The sequence below is a fragment of the Glycine soja genome, chromosome 3 (genome assembly GCF_004193775.1).
Source record: "Glycine soja cultivar W05 chromosome 3, ASM419377v2, whole genome shotgun sequence".
Taxonomy (NCBI): Eukaryota; Viridiplantae; Streptophyta; class Magnoliopsida; order Fabales; family Fabaceae; genus Glycine; species Glycine soja.
This window is the reverse complement of record NC_041004.1, coordinates 8,856,648-8,868,926: the sequence shown is the minus strand read 5'-3', so window position 1 is coordinate 8,868,926 and position 12,279 is coordinate 8,856,648. Positions and strand designations below refer to the sequence as shown.

Sequence of the window (12,279 nt, the reverse complement as noted above, 5' to 3'; positions counted from 1 at the left end):
TAACTTCATGGCCTGGCATGGGATTAACACCACAAACATACCAATAACCTTACAAATAGGAAGAACAACAATATAGATCTAATTTTAAATTTGATTAGCTGTCAATGTAACAGATTTTCACTGTAAGGAAACCACAGTACGCTGCATAATTGTCGTAACTAATAAATACTTTACACTGCTTGCTAAAGCATTTAATTGTTTTTCAAACAGGTGGCATCATATAATTCACTGATTGTGTAAAATCTCTTGCACTATAGATGGATCAAAGTCAAATCCTACAGTTTAACCATAAAGAACATTCCAATAATCATTAAGTAGTAAGAGTGTCCATGTCCTTGTAAGAAGACAAAAGATAATAAACTAATGCATGCACAGATGCACATTGGCCAACTTGCACAGAAATGAGGCATGAAACGAAAGCTGAAAAACACAATAACCTGAATATAAAGAACATTCTCAGAAGGGTGAGCATTGATGAGAAAATCAGTGATCCACTTGAGCGAATCCTGAGCGGCGTCTAACTGGCCAACGTGATCCATTTGATCTCCATATTCCAGAATGGACCAAGACAGCACTGTGGCCATAAAAGCCATCGGAAAACCAAACTTCATGTTATCCCTAGCATCATACATCCCTTTTGATAGATCCAACTTCGCTTGGCTCCCATCCTTAAGAGCCGAATTCCCTCTCCAAGATATTTTACTGTCAACTAACCTCCCAGCTGAATGACATTAATCAATTAACCATTAAAGCATTAGCATACCATATTTCAGGGGAAATAAAATAAATGCCTTGATAAATATGTATTGAGCCACATTGTGAAATATTGAAATGAAAAGAACGGGGAAAAGGACGTAAAAGAAGAGAAGGTTAAAGAATGAATACATTTCTAAACATCGAAGAATTGCATTGCGGTTTTGAGTGCACTGCAGTATTTTTGGTCAACGGCGCCAGGGGGACCGAGAACTGGAGCAGGCTTATCGGAACCGGAGTGACTAAATTTCTTCTTAACGGTAAAAACAATGGCAGCGACTGGCCTCCATTAGGAGCTTGTAATAGGCCTCTTCAATAAAGCACCATCCTTGATTTCCACCATACACCTGAAGAAGCCCCCACACCACATGTTAAAAAGTAAACCAAAATTATGAAAACAAAATATTTAGCACTTGTTTTGCTTTAACTATTCGGAAAAGAGAAAACCAACATCGAGAAGCTCATTAACCGTTCGTAGAATCAGTTGTGTCCTAAATCCAAGTGGACGCATTGCGTCCAGGGCAGCATCCATGCACGTGATACCCTGCATCTTTTCTGCAGACAAAATAAAACACCATTAAGGAAGGGAAAAATGTTAGAAAACTCACAAACACGTTAAAACAAAACAAAAACAAAAACTTGGCAAACATAGTACGATAAAAATGCAAAAATATTCACAAACTAGTGGAGAGCCCGTGCGATGCACGGGTCGGTATTTTACTATAAGTGACATAAATACTATTTGTCAGAGTGTTGTTTGTATCATTAGACTGTAAGTGAATAAATAATATTTGTCAGGGTGCTGTTTGTATAATTTTACTATAAGTGACATAAATATTATTTGTCAGCATGCTGTTTGTATATAATAACATAAAGATAATTTGTATGAAGAGTTGATTGTGTTGAAAATATTTTAAAATTGATTTAAATTATATAAAAGAAACATAGGAAATAAATTAAAAAATATTTTGTTTTTCTGAAAAACAATATTTTAGATGTATTTAATTGTGAAGAGGGACTAAATTTTTAAAATAATTTTGTAGTGTTTGTTTTAAAAAATGTTTAGTGGGCATATGAAAGTAATATTTTGATTATAAAAGATAATTTAGACTTATAAAAAAAACTATGTTTTAGTCTTTGTTTTAAAAAATGTTTCAGTCTATACAAATAATTTGTTGTTATGTTAAATAATTTTGTTATCTCTATAAATAATAGTATTTAATTCTGATCCTAAATAAATTTTAATTTAATTCAGAAAAAAAAATCTAATCATGTATAAAAAATAATGTTTTAGAACAATTTTAGTTATGTGTTACAGGTGGTGGCAGTATTGAGCTATCCGGTTTTTCGTATAAAGCTGAAAACGGACCACATACAAATGTGCAAAAAAACATAATAGAAAGAGTAGTGTATATGAAAACGAAATCAGACAAAGCTGACACATGTTTTCAGTGCTTCAGTGCAAAGGAAACCGAAAAAGGTAAAGAGACAACGAATGGCAGCAGCATACAAATAGAAGGTTTAATCTTGCGGCTACACTTTTGATCAAAACAGTTTTACTAATTGCAACCATTTTTTTGAAACAGAAATTCCAACCATTATATTATTATGGAATAATATAATTTAAACTTAAATGATCATTTTATTTCATCATTTAATCTAATTTAGAAGCCAATATTGACCTATCGCTTTTTTCGTATAAATACCAACAAAAGGTATGTGCTTCAACGTAATTTGGAAGACAAAGGTCGCAAAATCAATATAAATATCAAAAGACAAACAGAGCGCTGAGAAAAATTAAGAGAACGTAAATATTGTTAATATTAAGATAGGAATCGTGCAGTTATAGTGAAGAAATTGTCTGGTAGTAGCAGGAAACAAAAACCACAAAATATTAAACTTTTTAAAAAATAAAGATGAATATAAAAGAACTTATTCGTCAAAGTCAAGGTCGATGTTGCTGTTGTCCCATTCGATGGTTTTCCTGATGAGCAGTTCCCATGCATGCTCATGAAAACGGTAGTAAAAAGCTACCTCATCTCCGGGTCTTAAATTTTTTTCATGAATCAGGTTGAACCATGGTTCTGTAATAGCTGGCATGTCATTGTGGATGCTGAGTGGCCATTTGGTGGATTTTGGAAGTCCGTGGTGGATGGTAATACTTTTTTTTGAGCCATAGACAAATTTGGAAGCTGCTGCAGGAAGTGTCTGTATCATCAAAACAAAGGATGATTAAACAAATTGATGAGGAAACGACAAACTATGATAGATTGAAAAAAGTGTAGTATAACGCACCAAAGGCAGGTTCTACTATAGTATATCAGCTGTGAAAATGTATCTTCTTCTATATATGATGGGCTTTAGGCTGGAGTGGTGGTGTGTAGGTCCGTCAATATAAACGGTGAAAGTGGTATTTTTGTTACCAGCAACCAAACGTAGAATGATGCTTTCGTTGAGGTTGTGTGCCTTTCTAAAATCATTCAAGCCGTCAGCAAAAAAGCAATTAGTACCATGTGTTCTTACCCGAATGAAATGTATCTCGCCATCGCAGTGGAATAAAACATATTTGGGGTAGTTCCGGAGCCATTGTCTGTGATAAGAGAAAGGAACTTGGAGAAGGTTCTGTAGGCAAAGAAAGTAAGGTGAGGCAGTTGAAAAAAAATGGAAATGCAGTTAAGTAGAAAACGATTTTTTATGTGAAATGTTACCTTCTGAACTTTGAAGGGTGCGGTGAATCTTATGTTGTCCATTGCATTGCATGGGAACTATACGAATAATGTGAAAATATTAAGTAACCAAAGGAATAGAGGAAACTGATATAAGAAAGATGAAAATGAGAAGAAGAGGAAATAAATTACAATAGTGGAGCGTGATGCGGAAGTGGCCATAAGGATGCAAAGAAGATGAATAGGGAGTCTAGTTTGGTTTGGCAGGATGCGAAGAAGATGAATAGGAAGTGTAGTATAGATAGATATATGTGTATAGAAGTGTTGTAAGTGGCAGTGGTGTTATATCGATATAATGACTGATTTAATTAACAAATTAAATGGTGACTCTTTGTTGTTGAAAGATGCAAAAAAGAGTTGTGAAGAGTCACAACCCTATACAACACTGACGTCTCCCGATAATGATTACATTTGATGTAGTATAGGGAGATACAACTGCACTAATTGTCTTAGTGCATTTATTACGATGGTGCCTTAGTGGTGTAAGTTTTATGTGGGATGGGAAAGCAGTTTTTTTTTTAGACAAAGTGGAAGTTCAGAAGGCAATCTAATAGCAGAGTAAGCAGGAATATTAAGCGTGTAGGAAGTATCTACGTATCGGGAAAAGTAAGGGTTGAGCAGCAATTGTGCAGTGTATTTATTAGGAATACGGATTCGTTGGTGTAATTTTAATTTGGCAGTGAATATAAGTTGAATTTATTTGTAGACTAAGTGGAAGTTCAAAAGGTAATGGTATAGGACTGGAAGCACGAATACAAACTGTGGATGGTTGGTCCAGGACCCTAGGGACTTTGAAAACATTTTCATTAAATTAAATCATATCATATCATTCATATTAAATATTAAAGGATTGAAGTTGGACTTATTTGTAGACTAAGTGGAAGTGTAAAAACCAATCGTATAGGAGTGTAAGCACGAATACAAAATATGCAGGGGTGGTCCAGGTAGTTGGAAAACATTTTCGTTAAATCACATTAAATAAAAAAGGATTTCAATTTAATCAACCATAATATGGATTTATACGTGTATTTCGTAAATAATTGTATGATTTGCAGTTATATAAATAAATTACCATGAAATAAACAATTTGATATTGACCATGTAATATAAATTTTCAGATAACATTTACAGCATTAAATAAATTTGTTGAAGTTGCATTGAAATCCCCGAAGTCAGTATAGGAATTTTGGAATGCAATACCATACATGGTACATGTGTTATATGTCAAACTGAATAAAAGGAGTAAAACTGAATATGAAGAGGAATGAAGACGAAGGAAAATGGAAGTTGGAGAAACAAAGAAACAAAGAAAACAGAATATGAAGGAAGATGAATGGAGAGGAACGAAAAAGGAAGATGGAGAAACAAAGAAACAAAGAAAACCAACATGTATTTCGTAAATAATTGTATGATTTGCATTTATATAAATAAATTACCATGAAATAAACAATTTGATATTGACCATGTAATATAAATTTTCAGATAATATTTGTAGAATTAAATATATTTGTTGAAGTTGCATTGAATTCCCCGAAGTCAGTATAACAATTTTGGAATGCAACAACATACATAGTACATGTGTTATATGTCAGACTGAATAAAACAAACAAACAGAAAGGTGTAATTGATGCGACATCATAATTGTATTGTATGATGGAAGGATACTTGTTTATAAATTGGCAAAGACTTCATTGTAAACAACATTAGTGGTAATATTTTTTGGATTACCGTCATTGTCATGAATGAGAATATGAAGTTCATCTTTGCTTTTAACCCTTGAGAGTGCAACATATAGTTGGCCATGACTAAAAACTGGGTGTGGCAAATACAATCCTATGTGGTGTAATGATTGTCCCTGAGATTTGTTTATAGTCATAGCATAAGAAACTATGAATGGAAACTGTCTCCTTATAAGTTTGAATGGCCATGGAGATTCAGAAGGAGACATATTTATTCTGGGTATGTATGTCCTATTTCCTGAATTAGGCCCAGTAATTACTTCAGCCCCAATCACATTAGATCCGAGTTTGGTGATAATGAGCCTAGTTCCATTGCACAGGCCATCAGTCTGGTCGAGATTTCGTATTAGCATGATTGGAGTTCCAACCTTGAGTTTTAATTTATGATTAGGTATACCTGATGTTTGCAATGAATACAGAAATTCAGGTGGCAATAATGCGAAAGCAGGATTGAGCAATTCATCTGATTTATCAATATTATCTGCGCTACAATGCTCTTTTTCGTTATTGGGTATAAGTGATAGGACATAATCATTTATTTTGTCAACAATTTCTTTTTTAGAGGCAAGAACAACTCTTTTTTGCAAGTAATCTGTGTCACTGTAGTTATCTATCAAGCTGGGATAGGTGGCTTCAACAATAGCATGAATAGGATCATCATAATTTTTTTATAAGAAACTCATCTGGAATAGTGATTTCTGAAAATCCGTCATTATATTATCCAATTTTTCCCATCTCCTATGTCAAGTAGCCAAAGTGAAAATTGTTTGAGTTCTTCATTGTTGGGCTGTTGGAGAGCATTTGATAGCAATCTCATGTTTTTTGTAAGTTTAAGAATTTGGCAATGGTCCCAAATGTATGATGCATTTATAGTTGCATGGATGATGTCTGAGCGATTACCTTTTGGAACAATTGGCAAGATCTGTCGGAAATCTCCACCAAAAACGATAATTTTCCCTCCAAAAGGCAGATTGTTTTGCATGATGTCTTTACGACTTTTATCTAGTGCCTCAAATGAAAATTTGTGACACATTGGTGCTTCATCCCAGACTATTAGTTTTGTAACCTTTAATAATTCAGCTAACTCACTGCCTTGATGAATATTGCATGTTGAATTTTCTGTTGCAGGGACTGGTATAGCAAATTTGGAATGTGCGGTCTGACCACCAGGCAATAGTAATGAAGCAATTCCACCAAAAGGAAGATTGTTTTGCATGATGTCTTTAAGACTTTTATCTAGTGCCTCAAATGCAAATTTGTGACACATTGGTGCTTCATCCCAAACTATTAGTTTTGTAACCTTTAATAATTCAGCTAACTCACTGCCTTGATGAATATTGCATGTTGAATTTTTTGTTGCAGGGACTGGTATAGCAAATTTGGAATGTGCGGTCCGACCACCAGGCAATAGTAATGAAGCAATTCCACTTGAAGCAACTGTACAAACAATTCCACCATTGGAGCGTATACCAGATGATAAGGTTGTCCAAACAAATGTTTTGCCAGTTCCACCATATCCATAGAGAAAGTAAACTGCAGCTGATTGAGTGTTAACCACAGACATAATGGTATCGACAATAGTTTTTTGCTCATCTGTAATTATATATTCACATATTAACAAATAGTAATATATACTATTGTGATTAAGGAGTTGCTATATCAAATGTGTCATAATTTGTGAATAACTGTGAGCAATTGGTATGGCGTGTTATATTGTTCTGCTAGCATTTGTTTGTCATATGCCATTTCATTATGGATCAGATTATTATGATGTTTGTTTCATGCATATCCTATTGGGTATGGCATGGATGAAAAATCTCGCAAGCTCCTTATGTTGGCTTGTAGCATATTCTCAATCTCAATTAAGCATAAATGAATTATTTCCTTTTCAGTAAGGCGAATACCTGTGATTAGTAAAATAATAAACATAATGATTATGAGTAAACAATATTTATTTAGAATATATAAAATCACCTTGTTTTCTATGATTGAATATGATATCATCTGCCATCCATTGCCATGTCTGTTGCCAAACATATTCTGGTTTGTCCATGGTGTTCATAAATAAAAGCTTGACAAATAATTTTCTTAGGTAGTGTGCAGTACCCCAATTATTAGCTTCCCGTAAAGCACTAATAAATTCTTGATCATTACCTAGAAAGAATTTTGCAAAACATGGTTCCCTAAATGTAGGATATACCAGACCATTGACTGTTCTGATGTCATTGTAAGACTGTGCACCTTTGGCAGTGGATAGCATCACTCTAAGGTAAAACAGTTCACCAGCTGAAGGTGGGACCCATATGAGTCTGCCTATTGTATTCCCTTGTTTTCTTGGTTGCCAGCATCTTTTGCGGGCGACATAAACAAATCTTGAGATATATTGATGATATGTAAGATCCCGTCCATAAGAACATATTTTGTTAGAATGCATCCAGGCTGTGAACATGGATTCTTTGATTGTGTTTTTTGATAGGACTTCACCTATTTGTTGATCATCTGTCCAGTAAACATGTTGTTGATTTTCAAGGTGGAAATATAGCCGCTCCACTGCCGGGGAACGCACATGCATTGGGAATGCAAAAATTTTCCAACATGCTTCTGGGGGAGATACATATCTAATGATTCAAGCAGCACACATATATTGTTGAAGATAGAATCAAATATTGGTAAGTTTGAGTTAAACATATCACATCAAATAAATTAATTTATGTTAAATGATTTTGTTAATTGAATCAGGTGAGAATAGAAGGATACCTGCAATCGAGATATTGCTTAATTTCATCTTGATTTCCAAGAAAAGCTGTGATACGGTCAGAACCTTTGTTGATGTATTTGAACAAATATTTAATGGATGTACTTTGATTACACCATTCCATGTTTAAGTGTGTTTTATACTTTAATAAGAGTTGTGGATTGTATGGTACAACAAATATGTTATCTAGTTCAATTCCACTTTTCATTACTGTACGTCTATCATTTCTTCTCCTATAAACTGGGAATCCATCCTGGTCAACAATTGTTGCTCCATGGAATTTTTTTTGAAAACATCTAATGCACTTTCCATTGACCATACATGGTGATTTTTTATTTGCAAACCCACATGGTCCATGCATCATATGGTTGGACACAATTTCAAATAATTGTGCCTGGGTCTGTTTGTCAGGTATTTCTGCTGAAATCATTTGATCAATATCGTGTGGGTTTGGTAACATGTTTGAAGGGTGCAGAAAAATTAAAATGTGGGCATGTGGCAATCCTCTTTTTTGTCACTCAATTGTATAAATATTTGTAATAAACTTGCATCAGTGATATTATAAACATCAATTTAGAAAGTAGGGAAAAAGTCATAGAATTTTTTATTACTTACATCCAATAATGTTGCCAAAGATATTGCCATGTTTTAAGTCATTCATTAATTGATTGAGTTTTATTTTGAAAACTCGTGTGATAATATCAGGGCAATTATTAGGGGTCAGATTGGATTGTGTGACCTTACGTTGTATTTCTGGCCATGTTGGATTACATGTCATTGTTAAGAATAAGTCAGGAAATCCAAGATGTCCACAAATTGCCATGCCATCAAAATACAGTTGCTCCATATATCTTTGACTACCAACAAAACTACTTGGTAGTATGATTCTCTTTCCTCTGTCCCTACCAAGTGTTTCAAAATGATCATTAGAGCCAGTTAAATTGATGTATTTGTCAACCCTGAGTTGTTGTTGATGTTTTTTGACATAGTTTAGTTTTTGAGACTCAATCATACAATATCCATCAACAATCCATTGCCGAAATAATCTTCTGGAATGAAGTATAGTCTGTGCTTCATTTGTTCTTGACTGTAGGCGGTAACAAAAATATTCGTGCAATGTGACTTGTTTCCTCTTTGCAGCATGTATATTGGCATGATCTTTGTGAGGTATATTTAGTCTGTAACCATCTTCTCCTTTTGGGTATAAAAGTGGATATTGCAAAGACAAATATGCCGGATGAAGTTCATGTATTCTCTTCAGAAGTACGAATTGTTTTTCTATTATAATATCTCTTTTATCAGCTGAGTGTTCATCACCAACAATCAAGGCAGCAACTTCAGTGGTAGTTGGTAAGTTATACAACCTTCCGTCTGTTTGTCTTTGACTAATGAGTTTCATCTTCAGGTCTGGAGCTGCAGTAGAATGCAATTTGTCCCTTGCCATTCGAAACCTTTGAGCATAGTGATTGTGATGATCAAGCATGTCTTTGATTGCAATGATAATCTGTTCATCAAGCATATCATGCATCCTGTAAATAAAAAATTAGCCAGAACAGTATACACAGCTATTTGAATATGTAATTTTTTACATGTGTGACATAAGTATGAATACTAACGGGTTTTGTGAAAGTTTGTTGATGATCTCATTGTCTGTATCATAAATATATAGTTGTGCAAACTTAGGTGGGTTATTAGGCATAGGGAGGAGGCTTCCAATAAGATGATGTGTTTGTCCATGTATACGGAAAGTTGGAGGTCCTTTTCCAGTGTTATAGGATTTGTCAAATTTGATACCGGGAGATGTAAAGGCAAACATTAGATTATATATTTGTATGTACTGCTGGAAATTCTTAGCTTTAGGATCCTGGTTATTGAAAAGTAAGTGATTTAATGGATGGGGTGGTTCATGCAACAGAGGCAATTGTATTTTTCCATCAGAACAACATAATGAAAACCTTGGTTTGTTTGTTTGTTTGTCTTTATTTATCCTCTCATCATACCACATCATAGCCTTACAATGTGGGCATTCTCATACAGGATCTCTGATATCAATGTAAGTACCACCTATAAATAAGGGATGAATAATAATTAAATATATCAAACACATTTGAATATATTTTATAGTTGGAAGATCAAACCTGTATTTTGGTATACAGATGAGGCAGATAGAAAGGTTTGTTCATCATAATCATCAAGATCATCTATTGTTGGGTCATTTAATGAGTATTCTATGCATATTGATATGGTATAACACACATCAGCCGAAAATATTTGATTTATTTATTTGATCATCGAAGAAACAGAATATAAAAAAATATAAATGATGGATAAATACCTATATCAATGTTTTCCTGTGTCATATTTACATCATCATCAGTGGAATCTGAGTTGTCATCGCCGACAAATTAATCATCCTGTGTAGTGTTAATTGGTGTCTGATGTTCATCTGGATAATAAACAGCCAATTTGACATTCTATATATAAGTTGACTGTAGAACAAAATCTGAAAAGAATGTAATAATAAATAAAATGTGTGCATGTAGATATTTGATAATAGCATAACAATAAAAATTACCTCTGTGAATGTCCAACTGTGTCATATTGGAATAAGTATTACTGGCTTGGCATGTGGATGTAAAAGCAGTTGTTATATTTTTTTGATTGTCATAAGATGACATCAAATTTCTCTGGATGGAAGAAACATTGATTGTATGTCTTTTTGAGCAATGTCTAGAATCATTCATAAATAAAGTTTTGTGTGATGGTGGTGTACATTGGAAGCTTGTAGCGGGGTTATTATTATCGTTAATGGTTGCACTACATTGTGAGTTAGACTGCAAGTTTTCTATAACAATAGTTTTTGTAAGTATAATATAATATTAATATGATATGAACAATAATAATGTATAAATGTATTACAAATTACAAATTAGAAATCTGTATTAAGTACTACCATTAGTAGCTGAACGTTGTTTTTTCCGTTCTTGTAAAATACTTTGCCTACGCTTCCTTCTTTCAGCATATTTGTCCATGAGTAGTTTGATTTCTGCAACAACTGCCTTATAATTGCCAAACAACACCAAAATCAAACATTAAAATTGTGTTAAATAAGTTGCTAAATACTTATATTGATCTTTTCTTGTGTCATATTTACATCATTATCGGTGGAATGTGAGCTATCATGGGCGACAAATTGATTATGCTGTGTAGTGTTAGTTGCTCTCTCATGTTTATCTGCATAATAAACAGACAATTTGGCATTCTATATATAAGTTGACTGTAGAACAAACTTTGAAAAGGATGTAATAATAAATAAAATGTGTGCATGTAGATATTTGATAATAGCATAACAATAAAAATTACCTCTATGAATGTCTGACTGTGTCATATTGGAATAAGGATTACTACCTTGGCATGTGGATGTAGAAGCAGTTGTTCTATTTTTTTTATGCTCAAAAGATGACATCAAATTTCTCTGGATGCAAGAAACATTGACTGTATGTCTTTTTGAGTAACGTTCAGAATCATTTATAGATAAAGTCCCGTGTGATGGTGGTGTAGATTGGAAGCTTGTAGTAGGGTTATTATTATGGTTAATGGTTGGACTACATTGTGAGATACACTGTAAGTTGTCTATAACAATAGTTTTTGTAAGTATAATATAATATTAATGTGATGATATGAAGAATAATAATAATCTATAAATGAATTACAAATTACAAATTACAAATTTGTATTAAGTATTACCATTAGTAGCTGAACGTTGTCTTTTTCGTTCTTGTAAAATAGTTTTCCTACGCTTCCTTCGTTCAGCATATATGTCCATGAGTAGTTCGATTTCTGCAACAACTGGCTTATAATTGCCAAACAACAGGAAAATCAAATGTTGAAACTGAGTTAAATAAGTTGTTGTAGTAGGCTGACTTTAAAATGATACCAACATTATAGTTATTTGCATTTGCTTTAGCGAGTAAAGGGATATGTATTTGCAATAGAAAAAGCAGAACAACATAAAACAATAGAAAAATTTGTATTCGAACACGCATTAAATTTCATACTCAATGGTTTAGTGCAGTACGAATGATCTGCTGCTCTAAAATGTTAGGTTTGCAAATTCTCTGTTGTGTGAACATTTATGATCATCGTTTTTCTTATTGAAGTTGTAAACATGTAATTTTTTATGAGGGAGGAAACAAAATGTTGGAAAATAAATGGGGGCATTGCCAGATGAATCGGAAGTAACAAAAGTTTTTTAACAATTGTTTTCATAGTATTAATATTGATATTGATATTGATATTGATTGAT

At 33.4% G+C, this 12,279-nt stretch overlaps 1 protein-coding gene, 1 long non-coding RNA gene and 1 pseudogene across 8 annotated transcripts; all 3 read right to left on the bottom strand.

The window, feature by feature from the left end:
• Window positions 1-115: 115 nt before the first annotated feature.
• LOC114405408 lies at window positions 116-1,418 on the bottom strand. The gene is made up of 3 exons (XR_003665200.1): window positions 1,205-1,418; window positions 886-1,100; window positions 116-721 (listed from the first exon to the last, which is right to left on the bottom strand). It is a non-coding gene; the product is annotated as an uncharacterized LOC114405408 (long non-coding RNA).
• A 3,730-nt stretch (window positions 1,419-5,148) lies between these two features.
• On the bottom strand, window positions 5,149-6,708 carry LOC114405407 (annotated as a pseudogene).
• Window positions 6,709-8,517: 1,809 nt separating this feature from the next.
• Window positions 8,518-11,898, bottom strand: LOC114406137. 7 transcript variants are annotated; one of them, XM_028368729.1, is made up of 7 exons: window positions 11,721-11,898; window positions 11,337-11,606; window positions 11,128-11,207; window positions 10,927-11,032; window positions 10,549-10,818; window positions 10,309-10,419; window positions 8,518-9,502 (listed from the first exon to the last, which is right to left on the bottom strand). In XM_028368729.1, the coding sequence occupies exons 1-6, from the start codon at window positions 11,797-11,799 to the stop codon at window positions 10,379-10,381; spliced, it is 846 nt and encodes a 281-aa protein (XP_028224530.1). In that variant the 5' UTR covers window positions 11,800-11,898; the 3' UTR covers window positions 8,518-9,502; window positions 10,309-10,378. The 7 variants fall into 7 exon arrangements, with proteins under 7 accessions (XP_028224530.1, XP_028224524.1, XP_028224525.1 ...); XM_028368725.1 differs by having other exon boundaries at window positions 8,525-9,502; XM_028368727.1 differs by having other exon boundaries at window positions 8,525-9,502; window positions 10,927-11,028.
• Between the last annotated feature and the right edge of the window lie 381 nt (window positions 11,899-12,279).